The sequence below is a fragment of the Serpula lacrymans genome (assembly GCF_000218685.1).
Source record: "Serpula lacrymans var. lacrymans S7.9 unplaced genomic scaffold SERLAscaffold_7, whole genome shotgun sequence".
Taxonomy (NCBI): domain Eukaryota; kingdom Fungi; phylum Basidiomycota; class Agaricomycetes; order Boletales; family Serpulaceae; genus Serpula; species Serpula lacrymans.
The window spans coordinates 4,007-30,802 of NW_006763296.1; the positions used below are offsets into that span (position 1 = coordinate 4,007).

Here is a 26,796-nt window from a genome sequence, read left to right on the forward strand (position 1 = left end):
TTCGCGGCTGAGTGAGATCGCCACCTTCAACTCACACAGGATTAGTTCCAAGGCATACACATTTAAATGTGGGCAGTCAGGGGGCAGCTGGTGTATTGCTCTTGGGCAATCAATGGGTGTATAGCGGGAGATGAATGGGCAGTCAGTGGGTGACAAGTTTTAGGCATAACAAAAATATGACTTCTTGTCTTGTCATTTACAAACGCGCTGATATTACAAATTTTGATATACTCAAAACTGCTTATATGAAATATTATATTTTATGTGGTTTGACGTCACACTTAAACTTCCAGTCATACTGCACTGAAATTGAGAATAGCATTAGAATTAATAAATATACATTTTTTCTTCACCTGATATTAACGATTTTGTCGAAGACAAAAAAGAATACCCAAATTAGATATGTAGTTAGCAATTTTTGCGATCAGTTTTATGTATTGTTTTAAGTCTACTAAATTTCCGTCGCAATGTTTTATTTTGTGAGCGCATTTTCATAGAGATTTTCGACAGAGAAAATGTTAGTCACTGTGATGTGTGGAAAGCCGTTTTGAGATATCTCTTGCCCTGACTTATTTAACAAGATATGCTACAATTTTCCATTGCGGCAATATCTTCCCAGATCCATCAAGTCATAAAGGTTCCTCCGCGTTTTCCTGATGCAATATCTGGTGTCGAGACTAGCATCGCAGAGCCCTACTCACTTGACTCAGCATTGTGAAGAATGAGTAGTATTCCACCGCATCACAATTTCTGACTAGCAAGTCAATACAAACTAATAAGCTATGCACAATACGTTGTACACATTGAACGATATGAAACTTGATTAGGCCTGGACGTTTGCGCTGAAAACATTTTGTTGGTACTGAACTACGGAAGGCAGTGGTGACCACTTACGGGAATTCACCAATGACATTGCCTGCGGGGTAGTACTCGCAAACATAGTACTGAGCAGGCTATGGCGTAGAATATGATGTGAGCTATGTTATCTTGGTGATGCAGATACCAACTTACTCCATAGCTAGCAGCAAAAATACCGTTACAAGTTTGAACCGCGCATCCAACTTCAGAAGTGCCCTTCCACACAACTTGAGTCCAGTGAGAAGGCTGAGGGTTGCTTGGGTCGTATTGCGCTAATGAACATGCACATCAAGTTTGAGGAATAAACAATTTGAACGAAAAACGCACATGCTTCAGCGGTCCAGGCGCCGATGCCATCAGCGATGGTAAAGTTTCCAGTTCCCGCAGCAAGGTTTTCTAAAGTTATTATGAACGTTAGTGTAGTGATCGACTACCTAAACTTTGCTGTGCATACCACCGTAAGGGCCCAATGTTCCACCAGAGTGCTGAAACACGCAGCCATTAGCCCAAGTCTGAGCGGCCGTTGCCAGTGTAGCGTTCCACGTCAAATCTGAAGCACCGTGCGCCTCGCGAGCGGCATTGTGCAGATCAAGGTATTGCTGAATGTCACTGCTTGACGCATCCCGAGCCTATACGAAAAGGACGAAGGTCAATATAGCAATGGGAGTATATTTCCGCGGTGTAAATCATGTGGACGACATACTAACTGACCTTCTGTGTCGGGACAGCATTGACAGCACCGGCAACGAGAGCCAAAAGAAGGTAAGAGAAAGTGAGGCGAGCCATAAGGGAAAGACAGGTGGAGAATGTACTGCTCGAAGGGGCCTTGTAAAGGTGCACATCATAGGAATTAGTTGGGAGACTCACCAGGTGGAGAAAGGTAGAAATAGGTGATGAGACGCTGTGCATGGTCGAGTCTTATATACACTTTCTGGTATCTCCCGTGATTAGTGTGCTTGTATGAGACTAACTTTCTGGGGTAGTCAGGGAGCGACGTCCGATCATCATGCAGCAATCCTGTTCACTTTGTTCCATATGCATGTTGCCAAGGCCTTGGGAGGCGCAGCGGACCATCAGCATCTTACCGACTCTTGCATCGCGATGACCATAAGAAAGGACATCAGATCCTCAACGGCTACTCGACGGTCATGTGATCAGACGTACCTTACATACATGACAGATTTATCAAGAGTGGTGTTTCGTATAATGCGTCGTTTCATGACTGGCGTTTCAAGCTTCAAGTGTAAGCTTGATGAGAGATCGAGTGTAACAGATGAGGCATCACGGCTCCACTGTCGTATAACTTGAAGTAGAAAAGCATACTTTGCGGGCAAATGCCGCAGTCAGCGGGGATTTCCCAGGCCTTCTTACATCATCTGGGATAACCTGGTCTAATTGTAGCGCCCAAAGTACGCAGTTGCATACTATTGCTCGTCCAGTGTGCAAGTATACCTTCCCGCTTTAATCGCTATGCAAGCATACCTCGCAGAAAAATATATGTCTGGCCCCAAGGCAGACGCCATTCTCTCACGTACTGCTCCGAAGAAGAAGAAACGCAAAGTCGAAGCATCCTCGAAATCCATGTTAGTAGATGAAGATATAGCAGGCTGGGGTGAGATGAGAAAAGACGACGAGGAGGATACGACGGATGCTGTAGTGGCATCAGACAGGTCTTTCAAGAAGCGCAGAGCCGCCCCCAAAGAAGAAGGATCCGGATGGGCAACGGTGCGCGAGCCAACACCACCAATTCCCGCGGATGAGCAGCCTTTGGTGGTTGATGAATCAAAGCAATTTGTGGGTGGTCTTCTCACCTCAGATCAGCTTCGGAAAGCACTTCCGCAAACCAAAGCGAAAACTGCAGCGCTGACTCGGGAGGAAGAAGAGGCTGCGCAAGAAACTGTGTACCGAGATGCATCTGGAAGAAAAATAGATACTAAAGCTGAGCGTGCAGAAGCTGCTCGGAAGAAGAGGGAACGAGAAGAGAAGGAGGCTCAAAAAATGGAATGGGGGAAGGGATTGGTGCAGAAGGACGAGGAGGAGAAACGGAAGCTTGACCTTGAGAAAGCTCGGTCGCAACCATTTGCTCGACGTGCGGATGACCAGGAGCTAAACGAGGAGCTGAAAGCACGGGATCGTTGGAATGACCCAGCAGCAGCTTTTTTGACGGTAAAACCTCGTTCTACAAGTGCTATTTGTGATATACCTAACTGGAGCCTATTCTCAGAGTAAATCATCCAAGGGACCTCGTAAACCGCAATACTCAGGGCCTCCACCCCCACCAAATCGGTTTGGAATTCGACCTGGATACAGATGGGATGGTGTTGGTGCGTGTATACGTCAATTCTTTTACGACTACCTGACGTACTGTCATTTTTCAGATCGTGGAAATGGTTTCGAGAAGAAGCTGTTTCAGCACCAAAACGAGAAGAAACGCAAGACTTTGGCGAGCTATGAATGGAGTGTGGACGACATGTAATATGTGTTATTACATGCATCATGCTATTTCGGACCATAGGAGGTATCCAGTGCGGGATCAAACTCAAAACTAAACGAGGGTACGCAGGGTGTTATTGACAGGATTAGGTCTTATATCCGTCCGGTTGTGGAATCACGTCCAGCATGGTTAAAGTTCACACCACGCATGTTATCATGGTTGACGGTAAAATCGAGGATGACTCTACTAGCCTTCGGTCGCTTGGCACTCCTCTTGCTCCCAATGTTCATATTCACAGACTCTTGTCTTCGTCACCTCCGTCCACGCAGAGACAGAATTCAAGCAAGATCGCTTATTATCCGAAAATCGTGTCAAATCTCATGTCATGTTCTAATGAATACAGCGGACATACAAACAGCTATGCGACTTATATACAATGCATACGGTCAACGCTAACTAGCCAGATTATTTTACAACATATAGTGAGCATGATCCATAAAATAGTATCTTCACATCGTAGTCGGAAATTAAGACGTATCGGCACGTCGTGGTTCAACGCGCACTGAACGCATGTTTGGATAGGTCAATATGAGATGTCGCCCGTCCATGGATGCCCGGACTTCTTCGAACTATGAAATATCATTAAATTTTCAATACAGCACATTCATCGAGGAGTGAAGCCTCAAACTTACTTTGGTACCTTCGGGGAGAGGAATCGTACGAGTAAACTTCTTCTCCTCTCGTTCCCTTACTATCCGCTCCCCCTCATCTTTTTCCGTCACTTTCACTGTTTCCCAATTGACAACTAAATTATTTTCACGGAAACTAACGTGTACCTGCGGCTTCTTGATCCCAGGTAAATCAAATGTAGCAGTGACCTAGAAATGTTCGACGCCATGAATGGAAACGAAACTTGAGATTGAAGAATAATACTTACTGTGCGGCCGTCTTTGGCTTCACGGAAAGTCACGCTACAAGGTTACAGGAAAGCCAACAACATAAATGAAGAAGTGGAGTAATTAAATCAGGCTAACATACTCGGACTTCCGCCTCTTCAGCTTTGGAGCTGGTTTATGAGGTACAGACGCAGGTGGCGGAGAAGCAGCTGGGGGCGTTTCCAGTGACTTCACCTTGGGAGGAGACTTGGCCATCTCCCGCTCTTTCCTCTGCCGAATGGTTTCCCATAGTTGATTGAGTGCTTGGTATTCCCTGTCTAAAGGAGAAGGACCAATAGTGGTGCCCGACGAGCTTTGTGGATAATGGCGTCGTGGTTCTGGAGCTGCATGTCTGTCAAAAGCAAGTTCCGACTGGGACTGGGAAGGTGTGGCAGGTGATGCAAAGGCCTTATCGAAAAGCACATCAAATCCATCCCAGCAACTGAAGGAGTCCCTCGTCGTTGGTGGCATCGTCGAAGGGTGAATAAACCCAAGAGTTATCGACAGAGCAGAAAATCCAGAAAGGTACACACGATACTTGATGACAGCTGTTGGATTTGGACTTAATGTCTGGACATGAAGATTATAATCAGAAGGGTACAGCGGCTAACTTGCTTGCATACACGAGGCTGATGAAAGGCAACGCCATCGGCGTGACCGCAAGCAGGCCCGCAGCCAGGCTGCAGTGTTTGGTATGGATATCGGCAAAGACTCCGAGGCATAAAAGGGGATGCAATCATAAGGGGAAGCGTTTGTCCTGGAGATACGACGTTAAAGTCGAGGCGTTCCCAATGGCACAGCACCGACAAAATTTAAACTAACAACAACTAGCAAACAGCCCATATCCCGGGGCGATCAGGTAACGACTTCTATTCAGTTCCATGAATAAGAGTATTCGAAGCTTGAGCTTGAAGGGCTAACACTAGCACGATAATCAGCGCTCAGCATGACAGGGACATTGCGTAGAAACGGAACCAAGGAATATTAATAGCCTTCACACACACTCAGGTTCGCGAGCCTATCATTGTCATTCAGACCAGGACTTGGAGCAAATCATGGGATACGTGATACAGCAAAAACTATCAGTACAATACTAGTGAATTAATGGGAATATGGTACCCATGAAGTATAATATACTCGATCATGAAGTAGGAGCTTTGAATTTCTTGTTCGAGTAGCCTGTTACTACCCGTCCCATTCCTAATCTGCGTTTCGTCCCACCCAAAGGAAGGTTTGGGGAGTTAGTTGCCAGCGATGTAGCCGAACTTTCTGGTTGAGACTGAAAAGAATTATCTACTAGCAGAGCAGACCCTTGCATAGTGTTCAGTTGTGAAACTGAAGGAATGGTTGACAAGTTCAAGGTGCTTTGATACGATGACAGGGGCACGGTAGACCGATCACTTGCGGGTGCAGAGGTACGCGTCGACACCACTCTGACGTTTTCGTTGGTCAGGGGGCTTAAGGCCTTGGTGGAAGGGGGTTTGTCGGACATACCAGCGAGATAGGCTCTGGGATCTATACAGAACTTCTAGCTTTTACAGAAACATAAATCACGAGTGCTTACTGTGAAAACCATTGATGGAAGGCAAAATAGGTCCGGCCACTGCTTTATTACTGGACCAAGGATACAGGGGGGATCGGGAAGGTTGTTCTGGATGGCTTGGTTCATCTGGTAAGCGATAACTTGTAGTTTGATTACTAGCAATATTAAGAGAAAAAGTTAGCTATTGGCTTGGCGCATCGTACACGATTATGAGCGCACAACATAGTCATTCTTCGTCTGACATCAATTTCATTTGGTAATAGACAGGCTCTGCCCATGATTTCGGCAAACAGCTCCCGTTCATCAGAAGAAACCTCGGGGGGCTGGTTTGTGAATAGTAGCTGGTTATGTAAATTGAACGTCAGCAGCTTGACCTGTACGATATATGTACGACTTGCTTACTTGGTTTTCATCACGGACCACCGAGACAAATTCAGACAAATCTTTAGTCTTGGATTCACCTGCTACTTTCCGTTTACTGGAGTACGATAAGTATAAGAGATTTTGAGCACGAGTGAAAGCTACATAGAGAAGTCGCCTTGGCAGGGTTTATTAATGAAGTGGTCCCGTGATTCAAGCAACATCCCTCACCGTTCTTCTTCTACATCATCAGTACGATAGAAAGGGAATGTGCCTTGCTCCACTACGATCATAAGGCTTGATCAAATGCTACCACTTAGCAATAGATTTCACGCACCCGCGGGAATCATAACGACAGGCCATTCCAATCCCTTTGCAGCATGGCAAGTTGAGATCGTCACTTTCTATGTATATCGAATGTGTGAGCAGTGAAAGGCAGCCTACGGGGGTCACCTACTTCATTGTCGCCCTCATCCGAGTTTACATCATCCGATGACAACATGGAAGCTTGTAGGAATATTCGCAGGGGTGTATCACTATGGAGAGCAAATGAAATTAGCAAAACACCGACGAAAGGATAGAAGCCGTCACGTTTGATTTGGTCTTTCTGAAGGTTCTTCATGTAACTCCTTCATAATTATATTTCTGTCTGCACTGGCTTCACTAGCGAAAGTGATCAATTCTTGCACATTTTCCCAACGAGTATCCCAGTCAGGCTGGGTCCTTTTCAGGTGGTTTTCATAGTTAATCAAAATCAATAGAGTACCAATGAGATCAGAAGGTGATTTCCCCTATACACAGTTATAAATTTTGGTTGACTATTATTGGGGCAGAAAAGTCAAGAGGACACACCTGAGCGGCAAGTTTTCCAAGATTACGGATTGCGGTAACAAAAGGAGCAGCTTTGCGTTTCACGGCTAACTTAAGATCAGGAATCTTGGAGTCGCATATCTTCTCGAGCACTGCCAACGGCGACATCTTCAGTTTTCCCGCTTTTGCGATGATTTCAGCTAGGGCCTATGTCATGCATGTTGAGAGACACATAAAATAACAGGTTACAAGCAATAGTCACTTTTTCCCCAATTCCTCGTGAAGGGATATTCACTGCACGAGAAAATGCAGGTTCATATTGAGGGTTGTCGACGAGCTGTAAATAAGCCAGTAGATCTTTGATCTATGAAAACACTTTGCTTTTCAGGCTACATTGTCTTCCTGTGGTGGAGCATCACAAACCTCAGATCGTTCGAAAAATTTGTGACCACCTAAAATCCGACATGGTATGCGTTCTTTCTGCAGGGCGTTTTCAATAGTGCGTGAGATGGCATTGAATCGAACTGAAGACGGACCAAGCTTTCAGTCTCAACATTGGATAGTAACGGAATGCGACTAACGAAGTACCGCAAAATCACCGTAGTGAAGCATACCGCCCGCTAAAGCAACTATCCTCTTGATTTCGACCGCCAAAAATGCCGCTTCTTCATGTTCCGACACAAAGGATCGTAGCATTGGACGGGGTCCTAACTGGTAAGAGGTATGGAGCTTCTTTGGGATGCGCAGCTTATCTATTTAGATACCAAAAATTATCAATCGCATCGGATAGAAAACTGCAAGACATGCCTTGAGAGATTATAGCAACGCTGGCGGCAAGGATAGATCCCGTTGAACGATAATTTTGTTCCAGGAAAATCTGCACTGTTTTTAAAAAGTCTACAAGACAACAATGTAGACAGTAATCATGTTAAATCAGGAAATACCAACCTTTCTGCATTTTAAAGAGATTTTCGACTTCGGCAGAACGCCACCCATAGACTGCGAATAACAATGAGGTGGATATCAGACATTTATGAGATGAGGCTGACTAGACTGATCAGGGTCCCCTACTACAGTAATGCAACCGCTAGCGGCAGCGAGGAAACGCATGAGCTCGTACTGCATAATATTCGTATCTTGGCTGAAAGCATATAAGACACATGCATAACCGAAATTTATGACATCTACTTACAATTCGTCCACGAGAACATGTCTGCACCATTGCGCTGAATCACGATATCCTGAGAAAAGTTTCACTCCATACACGAGCAAGTCGTCAAAGTCCAAGCTGTTGTTTAGCCTGAGCATGCGTTCGTATTGTTCATAGATTAGAGCGACGACACTATGAATACCATCCCCCTGGGTAGTTTTCCCTGATTTTGATTTCGTGTCACCCACTTTTTGAACATTTGACTGAGAAAATTTGTCTGCGTCTTGACCTTTTGCCTTCGCCCGAGAAATCAAAGAAAGGACTGTGCCTTCCTTTAGCATCAGATCGTTGGCGGACAGAAACTCCTTGTGTAGTTTCAGCTGATCTGATATCATCTTTTTGCTGTTTTGGCGGTCAATATAGAAACAGAGCCAATACATACGACAGTCACCTCTCTTCTGAACCACATATAGTGAAGTTACTCTCTAAGCCAATGCGGTTAGCATATTTCCGCAGGAAAACGACACATATAGCATGAAAGGTGCCCATTTTCACCTCCGCTGCCCTTGCCTTTCCTATCAACTTTGCAAGGCGCTCTTTCATTTCGTTAGCCGCCTTGTTAGTGAATGTGACGGCACATATTGAGTATGGGGGTATGCCATGATGTAGTATAAGATATGCTATCCGCGTTGTCAGTACTTTGGTTTTTCCGCTCCCTGGTCCCGCAAGAATCTGAAGTGGGATATCTGGAGGGTGTTGCACACCTACAAATGTCTGAGCCCTGACTCAGAATTAGCCCGAGCAGAAGGACAACTTACATCGAAGCTGCTCAGAATTGAGGGTTTGTAGCTGTAACCTATCCATTGATGATGGATTGAATGTAAAACATACAAGTCACGTTCATAGACGTGATGACGAGATGTGGTGAGTACTGAGCTGGTGAAAGCAACTTGACTTTTTTTATGACGCGTGAACCCGACGCGACTGTGGCAAGGCACGTGATGTAATGTTCTGTCATAACCACCGAAAACAGATAGCCGCGTCCTAACTTCATTTGAGTAACGAATATGTAGATTAAAAAGGCATAAATGTACATGTACTTGTCATATCTCATGATGCTGGAGCACTGTAACATGGTAGAGGATATCGAATTCGAAGGCTACTATTACATTTGCTTTGTCTCCTCTTCGTAGCGTTCTTCGCTAGCTTTCTCCGGGTCACTGCTACCGTTTGAATATGCGTTCAAGCCGATCCGTTCGGCGATATCATTTTGTCGTTTCAGATCGGCTGCTCCCAGTCCTTCCGCATCACCGAATACTATGTCCATTTCTTCCAGACTGAGGCCTTTAGTCTCAGGGACCTGCGAAGAGATCAAAGACTGTTTTTATCTGCCAAGGAAATCGACCTGTTATACTCACAAAAAACCATATGAACAGACCACCTAAGAAAGAAAATGTCTGAATTTCTTCCACGTTAGCAATATAAACCGATTCCAAGGAAAGCCAGTCTTACTCCAAAAAACACGAAAGTCCCGAAGCGGATATGCGCCAGCATTGTCGGAGTCACCTACGCAAAGGTTAATAAATGATGGAATATATCGGCGAAAAAAGAAGCCTTTTGGCTTACCTCTCCAACTGGAAAAATAACCATGCGAATGTAAATCCAGATAGAACCAATTTTCATCATTACTCACCGATAAAATTATTCATCTACACAAGGAGCATTATTTTTTATCAGTACTTGTGGGGGAACTTTACAAGAGTAGCCTAAACAAACCCAATTTGATGAAGCAGCGATCGATACACCCTTGCCACGGATGCTCAAAGGCCAGATCTCTGTGACGACAATCCAAGAGCAAGGTCCTAGTGAAATATGAGCTGTTTATAAACAAAGCGTCTCATGGTAGGAATCTCATACCCCAGCTATACCCGAATCCTAAAATCAGTCATCAGTAATATTCGCCTTCTCATAGGTGTGCCTTACCCATAGCGAAAACCCACACAAGAGCGCAGGCGGCCCATCCAGCAGCTGAATGTAGGTGAGCCAGATGGATTCAATAAGCAGAAACAAGATCTAATCACCGACATGTCTGCAATGGAATCAGGGCGGTGTTTAAGATATACGATTTGTGAACTCACTCGGTCCAATTATCCTCATATAACCCGGATAATACGGCAATGGTAATGTGACATCTGTTAACTCGTTGGAATCACAGCGACCAACAAGTGCACATTATCAAAACTCACGCAGCCATAAGGAAAGCTCCAGATATGAGAACAGGCTTCCGACCAATCTTGTCAACCCATATGACCGCCGGTATAGTCGCGAGAAACATTCTGTGAGGTACGTCAATCTTGAAGATGGACAAGTACTTATTAGACACGCACGCTATACCGACCACTCCTGTGGCAAGCAGACTTGTAGTATTTCCTGTCAAACCCAGGGAAGAGAATATGCTGGGAGCGTAGTACAGGATGGCATTGACACCCGTCCATTGTTGAAAGAACATCGTACTATTGGAGGTAATGTGAGAAGACAATATATCAGCTTAAGCGTTGCATCAACCCACAGTGATCCGACAGCAACTCTATAAAACAACGCTATGCGAATTAAGTGAGCAAACTGGGAAAACATTGTAAAACGATAAACTCGTACTGCGAGATCGAAGAAGGCTCAAGTAATCAAAAAATCCTAGTTTGAAGTCCGAAGAGAAACTACCATCCTGATACTGAGGGAACTTCTCAGCGTTTATCTCTTGCTCGAAAAGATACTGCGCTTTTATTTCTCTGTGTGCTCGGTGGGGTAAATATAGGTAATACTACCTAAAAATTTGACTCACAAAAATTCGATCTGCACGAGGTCAGATTCGATGGGAAACTTTCGCACTCTACTCAAAACTGCAAGAGCTTCGTCGTCTCGTCCTTGATTGACGAGCCATCTAATAAATGATATTTCAAGAACATTCATAATAACCGGACAGATCATATAACGGACCTCGGTGAAAAGGGCATGAACAGAATACCGATTCCCAGGATTAGTGCAGGAACAAGTTGAAGAGCGAGGGGAATTCTCCATGCAGCTTCGCTTTGAGTACTTCCAGTTCCGCCGATATAGTTGGTTCCGTAGTCAATCCAGAAGGAAATCATGATACCAAAGGTGATAGCCAATTGCTGGAGAGCCACAAGACTACCGCGGACCTCCGGGGGCGCAATTTCGGCACTGTGATCGAATGCAAATATAAGAAAAAATAAAAATTTGGTCTCCTACTTTAACTGACTTGTAAAGAGGAACGGCCATGCTGAGAGAACCAACACCAAGACCAGTGATAAATCGACCTTTTGACGAAACTCAGCAGGCAGAGCACAATCCAGGTTTATACCGCACTTACCACCGAGAATCGAGGATGGCTGGAAAGCTGCTGTCTGTACAATGACACCTATGCAGAAGATACATACAGCTGAAAATGAAGTCAACACCAGAACATGCAATGATTGGAGTATGTCACGTACCGAATAAAATAGTATATTTACGGGAGAGTTTGTCAGCCAGGTAGCCTGTGATCAACACGCCGACCCAAGCCCCAAGTTCAAGGATAGCAACAAGCCATCCTTTCGTTCCAGTGTTGTTGACAGCAGAGGCCATTCTGTTGTCGAAAGTATACATACTATAAAAACAGCTCATTAGAAACCGTCTCTCGTGGAGATCTGATACACAAAGCCAAACTGACTTCAAGACTCCGGAAAAAACACCCTTGAATGAGATGAGAAGCGTGCAAGTCATCCAATAATTACCAGCTCACCTGATTGTAACCTGCAAAATAGAAGATGTATGAAGACCGTCAATAAAGCTGATTGCGCTAACAAGAAAAATCCGACCATAAAGCCTATAAGCAGATCCAAGTGAGGATAGGAGTAATGTATGTGCAGCAAACAACTTACAGACCACCAAGAGACGCAAATACAGCCATGAAAAAAACTTTGCGATTATGAACAAGGCCAGCCTTAACAGTATCGCGTGTACTCGATGAATATGGCGGCCAACCCTTTCAATCGAATTCGAAGACTCACCCATCCTGACTTACCAGCTAGGGCCTTGCGACGGCTTGCTGCGTAAGGGCTGATAGCTTCTGTTACTGCACCTCCAGCCATGATACTTGGGGTAATGACTTCTACTCAAGAATCTGCGGGGCCCACGCTATATAAGAAGGTGCGGCTCCCCAGTCTAGGAGGACGCCGGATGATCACGGCATCAGACATGTCATGGGTTCAGTGCGTGATGCTGTACTTGCATTTTCAGTATCTATCAAGGCGGGGAACTGTGGGGTACCATGATGCGGAAGCATATCGACGAAGGATAAACTGATGAACCGTCCCAGGAATGCTTACACCCTTTCCTTATTCAAGCAAGAGTTTTAATCGGCAGTTACGCGATGTTCCTGTAAACAGCCTTTGGAGAATTCGCGGCACATCACCACGGGGAACCGGTCCGGATACTTTGGGAGAAGGTCCGGCAGCTCCCGTCCACTTCGCCGAAATGAAAGGCACAGGTACCTAATTAACGGTCATTAAAATCCCGCCCGCCTAGCTCAATCGGATAGAGCGTCAGACTCTTACAACAGAGTTATGCGGGATCTGAAGGCTGCGAGTTCGACCCTCGCGGTGGGCTAATGTTTTTTATCTGCATTGATACAGTCGCAAGTATGATAGCTTCTATGTTAATATATCTCAATACCCGTCTATAGAGCGAACACTCCTCGTCCGTCGCCATCATCTCCATCATCGTGACGTTGCTCTTCTAACAGTGCCTCGTTGGCATCCAACTCTGATTCCTCCTCCAACTGGAAATTCGAGCTTTCTTTGGGTACTTTGACAAATATGAGCAGGACAAATCCAATTCCTACGATGATGGTGGAGACGACGAATATAGCGCGTGGAAAGATAGCGACTGTTTTGAGATACGTAAACCCATAGAATGCAGGGCCTATGATTTGTGACCTTGCATAGAGCATAATATGTATCATCAGTCCAGACTAGCCGTGATGAACGGACAAATTGAACAACTCACCCCAGCGCCCTCACCAGGCTTAGCACGCCAAGCAATTTACCTGACTCTTCTCTGCCGCTAGTACGATTTGCATGCAGTTCAAGCGCGATGCTCTGCACGGCCGGTAAGAACCCAGATGATAAGGCACCAAGTACAGTGAACGTATTAAACGCCCATGGTGTGCCGTCGAGTGCTATGATTAGATAAGCAAAGACAAGGACAAAAAGTGAGATGCGGGAGAGAGCGAGGTCAAAAGACGCTGCGCTACGCAAATTGTGGGGCTTAGCCAATAAAGTAGGTGTGAGTGAAGACGAGTTGATCGTTTGAGCATCAATAGACGGGGAAGATGGTTTGGGCTTGAGAAGTTTGATAATAGCTATAATAGACAAGGAGCGGAAATAAAGTCTACAAGGACCCCGAAAATATATGACTCGGGCCCATACCTGGCAGCAGCACAACCAAATGTAAGGCTCGCACTCCCCCCCAAAGCGATACATTAACATTGATCTGAATATTATAATTAGTTAGCCATAAAGATATTTGGATTCATGAGAACTCCACAAACGCACCGCTTCAGATGACCAGCCAAAGGCAGCAGCAGCAAATTGATACTGGTACAGGTAAGATTCCTGTTGATTTAAAGCACAGTTAACGGTCAATGACAGCCATCCATTTAGTGTCGCAACATGTACTTACGTCGACTAGGATCATCAGTCCATAACTTCCGGCCACTAAGCACAGACTCCAGTCATTACTCCACTTCTTTATCGAGTTTACTTCCGACACGGCTGGCATCAAAACACTAAACGGATTTTGGTGCTTGATTTTTCTCAAACATGTCAAAAATCTAACAAGAAGCACGTTCAGCTTTCCTGATCTTTGCTGGTCCCTCGACGCCACCCGCTGCCGCTCAGCATGCTGCAGGCGAGCAGCTGCCATTTGTGAATAAGAAAGGGACTCGGGTGCAAGGCCAAGCATGAGCATCTGAACAACGTGAATAAGAGCGATCAAATAATATACTGATAACGGCCGTTGTGTGAATCGAAGGAGAAACGCTCCGATTATAGGTCCGACTGCCCCCCCAGCGGACGCAAGGCCCAAAGACAGAGCGAATACACGAGATCTATAACTTATATATCAGCAAACCGCAGAAGTCATATACAAATTTATTCACCGCGAATTGCGATCAACGCAGTCAGACAGGTATGCCTGTATTGAAGCATCTGCAAAAGCCACGCCTTCAGGGGCACAAGCGTTCATGAAGCATACATCTAGAAGCCTGTAGATTGTGTAGGCTTACCTCCAACACAGCCATCAATTAGTGGTCCGATTATTAAAAACCAATACCCGCCAGGGAGACGGTCAGCAAACAGATTGACGATGAGGAAGTTGATGTCTAAAGCGACTAGACCAGTGACGGCCAGACACATAAGGCGTGTACGACCATAGCGATCGGATAACTGTCTAACAGCTATTAGCAGATGAGGGTAGCATGCGCATCAAGCAGCAGTACAATATTAATATTGACGTACAGAACCCCACCAAGCAGAAGTAAGACAACTGAGTACCCCCATTGAGGTACTCATTGCTACCAATTAAAATTAAGTCATGGCTTATCACAAGTCTGGGATAGCTATGAACCTACCAGCCAACAATTGTGCGACAGCAGCTTGCACGTCTGGATCTGATGCACATCGCTGCTGTATTGTGCTATTACCTTCTTCCACTACCGTGCCATTGGGGGGCGATATTTCCCTCCAGGATACGAACTCGCTGGAATAGGCTCCGGCTACCGGTACCTCAGAACGAACAGATCCACGAGACACGACAGAACCTAAGAAAAACTCCGGCTTGTGCCTATGGCAGGCAAGATTTGTGTATATTTCAATTGAAGGGCCTATCGCTATTGACGAGCAAATGAAAAAGAGAGGAACATGGATAAGAACCCTAGTCCTCATAGGTAAGTTATAAGGAAACACCATGAGGAAACACGAACCAGATTGGGGACGGCCTTTTCCACCATCGTCTTTTCTTCCAGCTCAACACCTTCAATCTATGCTCTGCTTCCTCGTCAAATTCCTGAGAAGACGGAGAGTACGTATTGAATGCTTCGTCCGCGTTGCATCGAGAGCGCTCTAACTCTAGCAGTTCTATGTCCTCTTCATCAGAATTGTCTGATGCTTCTCGTGGATTTTGATAATTTGAGGCATGTGAAGTTTCGCGCAAGGTACTGTGAGGATAAGCCATTGACCAGAACTGCTGTTGTTGCTGGCCCTATAGCTAGCGATACGGTGAACACGGTGACTGCCAGACCCTCTTCCCAATCCGAACTTTGTCGCAACCTGCGTTGATATTATGGCATGTTGACGCCGCCGTTTACCAAGTGCTCACCTGCATGTCAACCTCGATGTCAACAAATGAGAGATGGGACACACTCACTGGCACTATGACCTGTCCTAACACAAACTTAAAGCCAAGCCAGTATTACTAGTCACCGTCAAAATGGAGCTTTATTCATCTCGGGATATTTCAAACAATCTTCTAGCTAAAAAAACATCATTGTCGGACAATCACAAATATGTATCGTCAAGAAAAACATCCAATGTATGAGGAACAAGCGGCACCCTCCAAGTTCAATCCCCTTCCTATATTCGCCCTATGTATCAGGTAGTATTGTATTATCACTGGATCTCCAAATCGGATATGAGTCAATCCGACGTCACCTGATCAGCAGATATAGATATCAAGATGACTCCGAGTCTCAGTGCGGCTTGACTATAACTTGCACTAGTCACTGCAAGATTTTGTTTGCTCTGAAAAGTCTTATTAATCATGGCGGATACCAATGAACCTGTCAAACCCCAGGAAGAGTACGTACGACTCTCGTTTTGTTGTATGATCGAGCACACTTAATGCTATAAACATCAGAGGAGAGAAAGCCGGCCCATCCAAAAATGAGCTCAAAAAACGCGCAAAAGAAGCTGAAAAGGCAAAGAAAGCCGCAGAGAAGGCTGCTCGTCAAGAGGAGCAGGCCAAATCGAAGGCCGAAACTGAAGTCGTACGTTGGACTCTGCATCGATAGGTCTTATCGACCATCTCATACAGATAACAGGATTTTGCAGCTCAATATTACGGAAAACTTCCTTTGCACCAGTCTCAGTCACGTCCTGGCCGAGCTCGCACCCAAATCGCTGCACTCTCCGCTGAGAATGATGGACAGCGTGTACTTATTCGCGCCCGCATACAAACATCTAGGGCACAGGGTAGCAAGATGGTCTTCCTTAACCTCCGTCAACGTACCGACACTGTCCAAGCATTGCTTACCGTCACGCCAGAAAAGGTTAGCAAACAGATGGTCAAATGGGCTGCTAGCTTGGCGGATGAGAGCATCGTACTAGTTGAAGGAAGCGTAAAGAAATCGCCTGAAATTATCAAGAGCGCGACAGTGGGCGATGTCGAAATACATATTGACCAAGTAAGTATATGCCTCCATTCACGTAGTAAATTCTCTGGTTAACATTCCCCTTTAGCTATTCCTCATTTCTGCGATTGAGGGACGTCTTCCGTTCTCCCTTGAGGATGCCTCACGGCCAGAGAATGCAGGAGAGACAGCAGAGACGCAGTTTAATAAAGTACTCTTGGAGACTCGGTTGAACAACCGCATAGTCGATCTGCGTGTACGTGCGCTACCATCCGCTTTCCAATCGCAAAACTGACCTCGCTATAGACCACGACTAACCAAGCGGTCTTTAGACTTCAACATGGTATTGGTGACCTTTTCCGCGAGTACCTCAATAAGAACGGTTTTATTGAGATCCATAGTCCAAAACTTCAGGGTGCCGCAACGGAATCTGGCGCATCAGTATTCAAAGTTAGCTACTTCAAAGGTATATCGGCCTTGTTCCCCTTTCGAAAATTTTATCAATGGCTCTTATAGGCACCGCCTTCCTCGCACAATCGCCCCAACTTGCCAAGCAGATGGCCATTGCGGCTGACTTTGAGCGTGTATACGAAATTGGGCCTGTTTTCCGCGCCGAGGATTCCAATACACACCGACATATGACAGAGTTTATAGGGCTCGATCTCGAGATGGTCATCGAGGAACACTATCACGAAGTACGCGAATTGCTCGACGGCATGTTGCTGAGTATCTTCCGTGGTCTAAAGGAGAAGTACTCAAAAGAAATCGAAGTGGTGGGCAAGCAGTTCCCCGCGGACGAGTTCAAGTGGAGGGAAGGCCCAGAGGGGACACTTACACTAACATTCAAGGAAGCCGTAGAACTCCTGGTCGAAGATGGTGTTGACAGAGAGATATTGGATGACATTAAGTCCGTTATCTAATATACCCCTTCAGGCTCTGATATTAACAGACGAAACTTATCAGCACCGAAAACGAAAAGAGACTTGGGCGTATTGTAAAAGCAAAATATGATACCGACTACTTCATTATTGACAAATTCCCGATGGCCCTTCGTCCATTTTACACCATGCCTGACCCTGAAGATCCTGTATGTCCCTTTTATACATTGTGTATTTTTCCACTCACCTCTGTCTGTCAGAGCCTCTCTAACTCGTATGACTTTTTCATGCGTGGTGAAGAGATTCTCTCTGGTGCCCAGCGTATACACGACCCTACTTTCCTCGCAGAGCAGATGCGGGGCAAGGGAGTCGATCCCGAGAGTATGTCGGGCTACCTGGACGGATTCCGCATGGGCTGCCCGCCACATGGCGGAGGTGGCATAGGGTTAGAGCGAGTTCTGATGTTGTTCTTGAAACTGAACAACATCCGTCGTGCGTCGTTGTTCCCAAGGGACCCCAAGCGATTGGAGCCGTAAGGATGCTTCTTAGAAGTACTTTAGGTAGTAGTTTGGGCGTCCGTGTTTCCTTTGTTAACATTGTTACATTTTGCCACTCGGGTGATATGCAGTGAAGCCAAGGCGTATTGCTACGTTTAGCATAGTAGAGGCTCGTTTCGTAGTTTTTCTTGTTTAGGTCCGCACATTTCGATGTTGTAGCTATTTCAAGTACTTGATCAGGATTTCTGATACCATCGGACTTGTCGGTGACATCGCCTGGCTGGTGTGTAAGTGCGACTCGAAGCTGTCCCAGTGGGACATCGCCTTGCACAGCTTTTGCCCCAAGTGCATTTGGAACAAATAAGCCACTCCCAGTGAATCTCAGTTCTGAACGCTCCGTTCGACCTCGTGAATCTTTGACATCCAAGCCTTGTAAAGCTAATGTGGCCGTCTTCAGGTGCAGGAGGGTTTCCCAGTCCGTGAGTGCTTCATGTATTCTTCACATTTCAAGGTATCGAACCCAAGAGCGGGAAAAGTCTGGAGTAGCCAGTCTGAAAGGTCTCAACCCTTCGAGGCAACCATACATCCGTAGCGACTCGCCAGGCAAATGACATGATACGATGCTCCTCCTTCAGGGCAGATTATTCGAATTCAACTTCAACCCACCTTCACTATTATTCTCGCTCGTACTAGCAACTCATTCTTCAATCATACAGCTACGGAGGAGCGCCTCCACCCGTTTCGAGAGATACACATCCAGGACATCACCACCACCATGACCATCACCACCACCACCACCATCAGCAGCAGAACAGTGGCTATCCTGGACAATATGGCGGCGACTTTGCCCCTCCTCAAGGATATCCCCAGGGTTCTCCGTACAACCCACCTCCCGGCCCTCCATATGCCCAGCGTCAAGGAGCCCCCTATGCTCCACCTCCCGGTCCTCCTTACGGCCCTCCTCCAGGCCCTCCGCCGTAAGTACCATAGCTCAGACTCGGATCTTTACATTTGGCTGAAATATGGGAAATACGCGTAGAATGAGTGGTTATGGATATCCTCCGCCAAGTTCGTTTACCATGTATTATATCGAGTGCCATACTCTGATTCGTTGGTGTCTTTTTGATCAGGTGGACCCCCTCAAATGCCTCCTAGCCAACAGCAGTATTACGGCCCCCAGATGCAAGGTCCCAACCAGCATGTACAGCAGCTTACTTCCAATACTCCCAGTGTACAGGGAAAAAGAAGGCGCTCTGCGTGAGCTTTTATATTTGTGAAATTACGCCCTTGGGCTTGGCTGACAGTATCTTATATCTAGATCGGCATTAACTATTTTGGTCAAAGTGCAGAACTACAAGGGTGCATCAACGACGCACACAACATTAAACGATTTCTTATATGTAAGTTGAAATCCTAAAAGCTGAACACTTACCACTTGAAGTCAAATGTCTCGGTAGCCCAATACGGTTATAGAGAAGAAGACATGGTTATGCTCACTGACGATGCCCGGGATCCGCGCCAAATGCCCACTCGCGACAATATGGCGAGATACTTCTACCATTGACTCATACCTCGCATTGACATCCTTTCGTATTCCAGCTCAAAGCGATGGAATGGCTGGTCCGCGGTGCTCAGCCACACGATTCTCTATTTTTCCATTGTTAGTGTCCATTCAACCAAATCAGTAGCATCACTGTACGCTAATCACTGTAACGAACAGATTCTGGACATGGTGGTCAAACGAAAGACCTCGATGGGGATGAAGACGACGGATATGACGAAGGTTCCATTTTCTTTTATACAGTAGTCCAGCGCAGGGAGTACTGAAAACTCTAACACCACACATACAGTCATCTATCCCATGGATTTCCAGGATTCTGGCCATATTGTTGATGACGTAGGTTCAAACTATGCAAAATGTATCCCACTTACCCACATTCACGAACACGTTTCCATAGCTGATCCACGACGTCATGGTAAAGCCCCTCCCTCCCGGTTGTCGCCTGACTGCTATTTTTGATGTGAGTCCTTATGGTCTCACTTAATCTTTTGTAACGAACAACCCTAATACATCATCCAACCAGTCTTGCCACTCTGGTTCGGCTCTCGGTACGTGTCCTATTTGATTCACAATTTATAGTTTTGCCGTGATGTTGAAACCTGTATCATTAGATCTTCCTTACATGGTATGTACAACTTTACTTCATTACCCGCCACCTTGTTATTTACACTTTCTTTGACCTAGTATTCCACCGAAGGAAAGATCAAAGAACCTAATCTCGCAGCTGAAGCAGGTCAAGGTCTCCTTTCCGCCGTCTCATCCTACGCTCGTGGTGATATGGGAGGCGTATTTTCTTCGGTCACTGGACTGCTTAAGACAGCTACCGGCAGCTCTCAAAAGGCTGAACGGTACGCCAGGGCGACTAAGACAAGCCCAGCTGATTGTGTATGTCCGATTTATGTATTGCTAACGGTTTGATGTTTAAACCATTCTGCCAATTTCAAAGATTTCTTGGAGTGGCTGCAAGGACTCGCAAACTAGTGCAGACACGCAGGAAGCGGGCAGGGCAACGGGCGCCATGAGCTATGTGAGTCACGCTGAAGTCATACAATCCCCTTTCGAATCTTAAGCTTATATTCTCTTCAGGCATTTATCACTGCACTCAGTGCGTGATCTCTTTCCCGTATTCCGTGCTTGCTATCCTACATGCTGACCAACACTATGTTATAGGCCAGAACCCCCAGCAGAGCTACCAACAACTCCTTGGTTCCCTCAGGTGAGACAATTATATCTGTTCCAGAGCGTTGTCTGAGGATCAATCGACCAGGGAAATTCTTCGGGCCAAGTATAGCCAGCAGCCTCAGGTACATATTATGCTTATGCCTACTTTTTTTTTTCCCGTGCTAAACTCCTTCTCATCGCAATTAGTTGTCCAGCTCACATCCCATGGTATGTATTCTCGTGTGCTGGAGGCACATATGCTGACCCTGGTTCTCATAGGATACTAGCCTCCTCTTCATCGCATAACCGCCAAGTTCAGGCCTTGACACACTTTTGTATGTGAACGCGTTTTGCTGTACATTCTACGTGTGAGGTCGATTCAAGTGAAGGCAATATATACAAGAATTGTGACAACTAGATCATACACAGTCAAAGAGATTGGCTCTGTTCATTAATAATGTGGCGGACCTGTACTTGAACTATAGTAAGCCGTAAGGTAACAAAGAAATGTATATCCGAGACAATCATGATGATTTACACTGCACGCTGACGATCTGAGCCTGACCATGGTCGCCATAGGGGATCTGTGATGGCGATTTCTTCAGGTTATTCTCGTCAGCTTCTATGATTGACGAAGGTGATGACTGAAGAGACTTCCAGTCGAGGACAAGGGCTGTCAATTCGCGCTCGTAAACCTAAGTAAACAAAATGTCAAATTAAATCAACGCACACTGACAAATTGTTACTTACACAACCTGTATCCAATCCAATGGACCACCTATTCACATCCAAATCTCTGTATGCTGCATGCCCATAGACAACCGTCGACGGATAACAGGGAAGCTGATCGAGATCGTCATCGAGTGACACAAATCTGTTGTCCGAGTTAACAGCGAAGGAGTTTATTCTAGTGCCAACAAACCCAGAACAACGATCCATAATGCGATTCCACGACTTCGCCCATGGCGAGCCTTTCGTGTTACTCTTCGTTATCTTGCCATTCTTCTTGATACTCCTCATGTTCATGAGAACCCACGGATCCTTGTTCTGTGGAATATCGCTAAGAAGAGCCTTCTCTTGCAGGCTCCTAAGAAGTGATACATTCGTGTGAGCTTGGGGGAGTGTGGGGAAATGAGAAAGAGGCTGGTCGGGATGTGACGGTTTGTGCTTTAGGTCATAGGCCAAGAGTCCTGCGTGTACGAAGTAGGTGTGCGCTTCCGGTGCGTGCAGGATAAGAGGGAGCGACGCAAGGTATTCATAGTGGTCTTGTGACATCGCTCGAGCGATCTCGAAGTGTTTCCTGTGGATTTTCCAATCATCGGGGATCTTGTTTAGCCATTTCTTGTTACCCTTCTCCTGCTTCAGCCACTTCTTGAATTTGAAATTAGAGTCTTCGTCTGTCCCAAACAGCTTATCATCGACTTGAGCTAACCACGCCTGTCCGCCAGGAAGTAGCGAGATCCAGTTGATCCAGGTTCGCCACTGGATAATTTCATGATCATTGTTGCCCCGGACCCCGAGGATGGCGTTGTTTGCCATGAAAGAAAGTACGGCCAGTGAGTTTGAAAGGGATGATCGAACGGCTATGTCCCCGAGATGTATCAACGTGTCCTGGTTTGGGTCGTATGATACTTTCTTTAATAAAGAGCTGAGAAAGACATGTAAACACCGATCATACTAGTATATGAAAGACAAAGGGGCGAACTACATACTGAAGTGACTGATTCATGCCATGGATGTCTCCGACAGCAATGATCCGTTTAGTAGTGTCATCTACGTCGAGATGAGTCTTGAATGTGCATTCCAGAAGATAAGACCCTACCGGTAGGGATGTGTTCTGCAGGCAATGTCTTGGACAGAACGTAGTGGTTGAAATCAGGCCTTCCTAATGTAGACCGTCATTCCCAACGTTAATGGAGCAAAGAAAGAAAACACACTATCATCCTTGAGCCCAGACCACGCTTCCTTTACTTGATCAGCGATAACATAACTAAAACAAAACAAGACAAATATGACCAGTGCAGAATATGTCAGGATAGGGCGAGAAAAGGTTTGCTGACGAGTGACCCGAAACATGTGGAGATGTAATCAAGTAAGAAACGGACGAGTCGGTATCAAGAGACTTCAGTAGTTCATTTGGACCAGAGGGGGAAGAGTGAGAGGTCTATATAGGAACTGAATATAAATATGCTATAAAATTAAATACGAGACCAGCTTGTCCGCTTCAAGTTTTTGAACCCCGCGTCAGCCTCACAGTCTGTGCGGGCACCTCTTATGATCAGCCCAGTGGGCAGGGGCCAGGACACAGAGCAAGCAATAGCGTCGCATCTTTTCTAATAATATCTCACTTGCACAGCAGAAACCACGAGGAAATTCTCATCTGCAATGAAATATACGTAAATCGAGAGTGAATATATTACCCTCGACACCGATGGATGGAAGATAGGTATCAATGCTGTAATATTCGCAAAAATATTCTGCCAGTGGAATGATATGATTGGTGAGGCTATCATTCCTCGTTTCCGTTGGCTTCTCCTCTACTGGTGATGATACCTTCCATCTGCAGCCTCCTATCTATCTCGACATAGTCTTTGTTGCTCTCAGCCCCCTTACCAACCCATTTCCATGCGTTATACTTGACAAATTCCTCAAAGGACCACAACTGGGCACGAAGCTCAGATAAGGGCTTGCACCATACATATGTCGCCGCTTTGATGGGTTCAGCCAGATCGGCTGGGTCAGGGACAGGAGGGGGTGTGGAGGGAACCAGGTCCACACCGGAACCGGAGACGTCAAGGCTGACAAGTGGGGTTAGAGGGTGGACAAGCACCGAATCTCTAATGTATTCCTGTGAAAATGGCGTGAATGACATTGACGCTCAGGTCGGTATCAGAGTGCGCTGACTCACGTCGCCCTCAAAGATATCTAGCAGCTTCATATCTGCCGCTGTGAGACCAGTAACCAGCGACCCGCGTACTGATCGTTCCTCGAGGTCGAGTTCATGATCAAACATAGTCTTACTCCTCGAATATGGGACAATGCCCGGGTAGTCAGCCAACTAATCGTGGTGATAACGACTGTAAGTCAGCCTTTTACTGGCATTTGAACGACGAGTATAGAATCACTTTGACTTGATGTCGAGTATACTCCTGTAAGAGATATACATTAACGATCGTGAAGTGAACAACTTGAAGAAATAAGAGCTTACTGGCAACAAAGCAGCACAAACGTTTAGGTGGGAGCCATCATTCCCGATGACCCGTTTCAGAATTTCCGGATGCAACAACGTTCCATAGAAAAACGCTGCCATCAAGCTCGTTGTAATGATGATCAATGTTATGGGACTTGACAAGGTGGGTTTTATAGAAGCGTGTTTGAAACGTTGCGTTAGAAACGAGGATGCTGACAGGATGCTGAAACGAAGACCGTCAGGAAACTTGGAAGTATGTGAAGCGTGACATCGGCACTAACCTGAACAATAGTGAACCAATTGTAACGAACGATGCGTTATCGCGAACTCCCACTGTAGACCCGCTGGCTGTGATAGCATTCTAAGCAGGAAGACAGGGAAGGCAGGGAAGCACTCATTAGTGAGTCAGGATGTCCCGTGGCCGAAGCGAGATTAGATTACGTGCACGTGCCAGGACCTCGGGGTGCTATCCCCGAATATCACACTTGGGCTCTTACACCGAGGGACAGCGACTCAGACCAGCCTTAGGATCATGGCAGCACTCGAGCTAAGGTCAACATTTGCAAAGCATCTCGACGTGGAGGCACTCTACAAGACAGACCCACCAAAGTTTGGACATGATATGCACAAAGTATTTGGGTTCGATCCCAAGTATATCAATCTAAATCATGGTCAGTCCAATTACAAAATGTGAATGGAGCATCTTTTGATATAATTCTCACTTCGCTTTCTGGCTTATTCAATACATGTTCGGTGCTCACAACCGTGGCATTCACCAGGATCTTATGGCTCTCTCCCGCTCCCAGTGAGAGCAGAATGCGACAGGCTCACATCCGAAATCGAGTCAAGTCCTGATAGATTTCTCCGTCTGATTGGCATAAATCACCTCAACGAAGTGCGCGAGCGCATCGCCAAATTCATAGGTGCCAATACAGACGAAATCGTCATCGTGAATAACGCTTCCCATGGGATCGGTACTATCTTGAGAAACATCGAATGGCACAAAGGCGACATCATCCTTGGAAGTTCGTAGTCGTCGCGTTTTCCTCCTGGGCTCGAGCAGTCGATGCTTACGAAGTGTGTTCTAGCGACGACGACCTATGGTGCGGTCTCTCAAGCGATCAAATATCTCGCTGATATCCCACCCAATCCTGATATTTCAACCTTCAATCTCCAGTTTCCTATCTCTCACTCGGAGATTATAATTGCGTTCCGTGAACACATCCGCAAGCTCACTCAACGCCCCGATGCTCAGGATTATCCTGAGCGAAAGACAGTTGCGGTAATCGATAGTATTGTCTCAAACCCAGGTGCTCGTCTTCCATGGAAGGAGATGGTTAGTATCTGTAAGGAAGCTGGGGTATGGACAGTAGTGGATGCTGCCCATTCCATTGGACAAGAGCCCAACATCAATTTGTCAGAGGCACAACCGGATTTCTGGGTGTCTGTAAGTCTATGATGGAAGATCAGCGCTCTTTGTCCTAATTTCAGGTGGCTAAGTGTTCACTGATAATGCATTCCCCCCCCCCCAGAATTGTCACAAATGGTTGTTATCCAAGCGTGGCTGCGCAGTCCTCTATGTACCGCATAGGTGAAATTTCTTACAACATTTCTTCCTCAAGCGCATCCCACTCACAATCAAGTGTTTCCGGTTGTTTGGTTCAGAAATCAACATATCATCAAATCTCCAATACCCACACCAGTCACATACCTATCTCCTCACGATGAAGATTATCATGGCCCTGAACTATTTACAAAGATGTTCGAATGTAAGATTACCTTATACTTTGTAGAAACTGCGCTTATCCGGCCCAGGGACTGGGACGATTGATTTCGTGCCCTACTTCAGTGTCACAGCAGGTAGGCTCATCTGCGGATTGTCACATTCAATTAAGATATAATTGTCAACTAAACAATTGTCCCAGTTTTTGACTTCAGGAAATGGATAGGAGGAGAAGAAAAGATATACGAATATTGCCATAATCTTGCCTTGACAGGCGGAAAGCGTCTCGCACAAATCATGGGAACAAGCGTGATGGATGAGGATGGAGAGCTAACGTATAACATGGTATGTGTTTGGAACGTCGCTCCTCAAACATAAACTAACGTTACAGATATGGCTCCCAGGTCAATGTAGAACTCCCTATACCAGGGACCATCCAACCCACCAGTGAAATCGATGCTTTGATCAAAACAAGGTTGTTGTTGGATCGGAATATGTACGCAGCACATTTCCACCATAACGGGAAGTGGTGGACCAGATGTAGCACTCAAATCTGGAACGAGGTCTGTCCTTCAACCTCGATAGAATTGAAATTCACCTCATATTTTACTATTTAGATATCCGACTTTGAGGCCTTAGGGGAGGCATTCAACGATATTTCGCTTGAAGTCGTAAAGTCTGCTGGCAATCAGCAGTAAGCGAATTGATTGTCAGGCGCTATATATTAATAACCAAAGGGAAGTGTTACTTGTACAACAGATAACAGGTGTATTGTATCGTGAACGTTAGCTCTCGAGAGTTCTAATTTCACGAAGGCCAACCTCTTGACCGTTGCAGACTCACAGTATCGTTATCGATAGCGCACATAGTCCGCTTCGCAAGCCCACGAAATTTTATAAGAACTTACTTATCAATGAGTCGAGTTTGTGTACACGAGCCTGACAGTATCCCTTCTCATAATCCTTGTTAATAGGATAAGCAGGGACTACATGCGACATCTATACTATAACGTTTGTTTCATATGTCCTGTCTATATTTTCATACTTTTCTGGCTTATTAAAACCCTATTCATTCCACTCGTCGACTCTTCCTCCTCCTATAAAAGCTCCTATAAACAATCCTTTCCAAGTCTAACGAAGCTAGAATGCAGATTATTCGTACAGTTCCACCATTCATTGTACAACTGTTAGCTTGTAATGAATTAGTTAGTTTCATATTCGCTGAGTTTGATT

At 45.8% G+C, this 26,796-nt stretch overlaps 13 protein-coding genes across 13 annotated transcripts; 4 read left to right on the forward strand and 9 right to left on the reverse strand.

The window, feature by feature from the left end:
• Nucleotides 1-890: 890 nt before the first annotated feature.
• On the reverse strand, nucleotides 891-1,644 carry SERLADRAFT_369396 (uncharacterized protein; the record flags this gene model as incomplete). Its single annotated transcript, XM_007318120.1, has 5 exons — nucleotides 891-953; nucleotides 1,012-1,130; nucleotides 1,186-1,254; nucleotides 1,313-1,487; nucleotides 1,570-1,644. The coding sequence occupies 5 exons, from the start codon at nucleotides 1,642-1,644 to the stop codon at nucleotides 891-893; spliced, it is 501 nt and encodes a 166-aa protein (XP_007318182.1).
• A 611-nt stretch (nucleotides 1,645-2,255) lies between these two features.
• SERLADRAFT_467043 (uncharacterized protein) lies at nucleotides 2,256-3,876 on the forward strand (the record flags this gene model as incomplete). The annotated part of the gene is made up of 3 exons (XM_007318121.1): nucleotides 2,256-3,024; nucleotides 3,083-3,182; nucleotides 3,237-3,876. 3 exons carry the CDS (start codon nucleotides 2,329-2,331, stop codon nucleotides 3,332-3,334), a joined length of 894 nt encoding a protein of 297 aa, XP_007318183.1.
• A 435-nt stretch (nucleotides 3,877-4,311) lies between these two features.
• SERLADRAFT_369398 (uncharacterized protein) lies at nucleotides 4,312-4,698 on the reverse strand (the record flags this gene model as incomplete). Its single annotated transcript, XM_007318122.1, has 1 exon — nucleotides 4,312-4,698. One exon carries the CDS (start codon nucleotides 4,696-4,698, stop codon nucleotides 4,312-4,314), a length of 387 nt encoding a protein of 128 aa, XP_007318184.1.
• Nucleotides 4,699-5,368: 670 nt separating this feature from the next.
• SERLADRAFT_388932 (uncharacterized protein) lies at nucleotides 5,369-5,545 on the reverse strand (the record flags this gene model as incomplete). Its single annotated transcript, XM_007318123.1, has 1 exon — nucleotides 5,369-5,545. The coding sequence occupies one exon, from the start codon at nucleotides 5,543-5,545 to the stop codon at nucleotides 5,369-5,371; it is 177 nt and encodes a 58-aa protein (XP_007318185.1).
• A 1,779-nt stretch (nucleotides 5,546-7,324) lies between these two features.
• SERLADRAFT_369399 (uncharacterized protein) lies at nucleotides 7,325-8,431 on the reverse strand (the record flags this gene model as incomplete). The annotated part of the gene is made up of 4 exons (XM_007318124.1): nucleotides 7,325-7,464; nucleotides 7,522-7,692; nucleotides 7,990-8,081; nucleotides 8,133-8,431. 4 exons carry the CDS (start codon nucleotides 8,429-8,431, stop codon nucleotides 7,325-7,327), a joined length of 702 nt encoding a protein of 233 aa, XP_007318186.1.
• Nucleotides 8,432-9,139: 708 nt separating this feature from the next.
• On the reverse strand, nucleotides 9,140-12,461 carry SERLADRAFT_355951 (uncharacterized protein; the record flags this gene model as incomplete). The annotated part of the gene is made up of 22 exons (XM_007318125.1): nucleotides 9,140-9,450; nucleotides 9,509-9,547; nucleotides 9,603-9,656; nucleotides 9,717-9,724; nucleotides 9,784-9,799; nucleotides 9,867-9,952; nucleotides 10,008-10,025; nucleotides 10,074-10,118; nucleotides 10,172-10,179; nucleotides 10,229-10,282; nucleotides 10,337-10,426; nucleotides 10,478-10,603; nucleotides 10,660-10,690; nucleotides 10,746-10,876; nucleotides 10,930-11,028; nucleotides 11,085-11,309; nucleotides 11,368-11,425; nucleotides 11,479-11,547; nucleotides 11,600-11,781; nucleotides 12,029-12,090; nucleotides 12,158-12,311; nucleotides 12,379-12,461. 21 exons carry the CDS (start codon nucleotides 12,236-12,238, stop codon nucleotides 9,256-9,258), a joined length of 1,677 nt encoding a protein of 558 aa, XP_007318187.1.
• A 293-nt stretch (nucleotides 12,462-12,754) lies between these two features.
• On the reverse strand, nucleotides 12,755-15,439 carry SERLADRAFT_355952 (uncharacterized protein; the record flags this gene model as incomplete). The annotated part of the gene is made up of 9 exons (XM_007318126.1): nucleotides 12,755-13,084; nucleotides 13,155-13,509; nucleotides 13,577-13,640; nucleotides 13,703-13,762; nucleotides 13,830-14,256; nucleotides 14,308-14,371; nucleotides 14,434-14,593; nucleotides 14,666-15,080; nucleotides 15,130-15,439. 8 exons carry the CDS (start codon nucleotides 14,717-14,719, stop codon nucleotides 12,826-12,828), a joined length of 1,443 nt encoding a protein of 480 aa, XP_007318188.1.
• Nucleotides 15,440-15,906: 467 nt separating this feature from the next.
• On the forward strand, nucleotides 15,907-18,187 carry SERLADRAFT_448942 (uncharacterized protein; the record flags this gene model as incomplete). The annotated part of the gene is made up of 8 exons (XM_007318127.1): nucleotides 15,907-16,003; nucleotides 16,062-16,191; nucleotides 16,246-16,608; nucleotides 16,664-16,810; nucleotides 16,861-17,020; nucleotides 17,071-17,461; nucleotides 17,518-17,641; nucleotides 17,693-18,187. The coding sequence occupies 8 exons, from the start codon at nucleotides 15,966-15,968 to the stop codon at nucleotides 17,966-17,968; spliced, it is 1,629 nt and encodes a 542-aa protein (XP_007318189.1).
• Nucleotides 18,188-18,323: 136 nt separating this feature from the next.
• SERLADRAFT_467062 (uncharacterized protein) lies at nucleotides 18,324-18,849 on the reverse strand (the record flags this gene model as incomplete). The annotated part of the gene is made up of 1 exon (XM_007318128.1): nucleotides 18,324-18,849. One exon carries the CDS (start codon nucleotides 18,831-18,833, stop codon nucleotides 18,627-18,629), a length of 207 nt encoding a protein of 68 aa, XP_007318190.1.
• Nucleotides 18,850-19,412: 563 nt separating this feature from the next.
• SERLADRAFT_388948 (uncharacterized protein) lies at nucleotides 19,413-20,957 on the forward strand (the record flags this gene model as incomplete). The annotated part of the gene is made up of 12 exons (XM_007318129.1): nucleotides 19,413-19,472; nucleotides 19,529-19,589; nucleotides 19,780-19,826; nucleotides 19,888-19,950; nucleotides 20,014-20,038; nucleotides 20,188-20,375; nucleotides 20,437-20,517; nucleotides 20,577-20,595; nucleotides 20,661-20,706; nucleotides 20,758-20,794; nucleotides 20,859-20,879; nucleotides 20,931-20,957. 12 exons carry the CDS (start codon nucleotides 19,413-19,415, stop codon nucleotides 20,955-20,957), a joined length of 675 nt encoding a protein of 224 aa, XP_007318191.1.
• Nucleotides 20,958-20,987: 30 nt separating this feature from the next.
• Nucleotides 20,988-22,781, reverse strand: SERLADRAFT_467065 (uncharacterized protein; the record flags this gene model as incomplete). The annotated part of the gene is made up of 6 exons (XM_007318130.1): nucleotides 20,988-21,346; nucleotides 21,402-21,525; nucleotides 21,574-22,299; nucleotides 22,364-22,424; nucleotides 22,474-22,536; nucleotides 22,589-22,781. The coding sequence occupies 6 exons, from the start codon at nucleotides 22,725-22,727 to the stop codon at nucleotides 21,176-21,178; spliced, it is 1,284 nt and encodes a 427-aa protein (XP_007318192.1).
• Nucleotides 22,782-23,039: 258 nt separating this feature from the next.
• Nucleotides 23,040-24,248, reverse strand: SERLADRAFT_467069 (uncharacterized protein; the record flags this gene model as incomplete). The annotated part of the gene is made up of 5 exons (XM_007318131.1): nucleotides 23,040-23,499; nucleotides 23,560-23,709; nucleotides 23,777-23,800; nucleotides 23,860-24,064; nucleotides 24,123-24,248. The coding sequence occupies 4 exons, from the start codon at nucleotides 23,959-23,961 to the stop codon at nucleotides 23,161-23,163; spliced, it is 615 nt and encodes a 204-aa protein (XP_007318193.1).
• A 91-nt stretch (nucleotides 24,249-24,339) lies between these two features.
• On the forward strand, nucleotides 24,340-26,731 carry SERLADRAFT_467071 (uncharacterized protein; the record flags this gene model as incomplete). Its single annotated transcript, XM_007318132.1, has 10 exons — nucleotides 24,340-24,512; nucleotides 24,621-24,866; nucleotides 24,930-25,288; nucleotides 25,374-25,432; nucleotides 25,507-25,610; nucleotides 25,657-25,701; nucleotides 25,767-25,909; nucleotides 25,969-26,127; nucleotides 26,182-26,258; nucleotides 26,307-26,731. 10 exons carry the CDS (start codon nucleotides 24,374-24,376, stop codon nucleotides 26,344-26,346), a joined length of 1,371 nt encoding a protein of 456 aa, XP_007318194.1.
• Nucleotides 26,732-26,796: the final 65 nt, after the last annotated feature.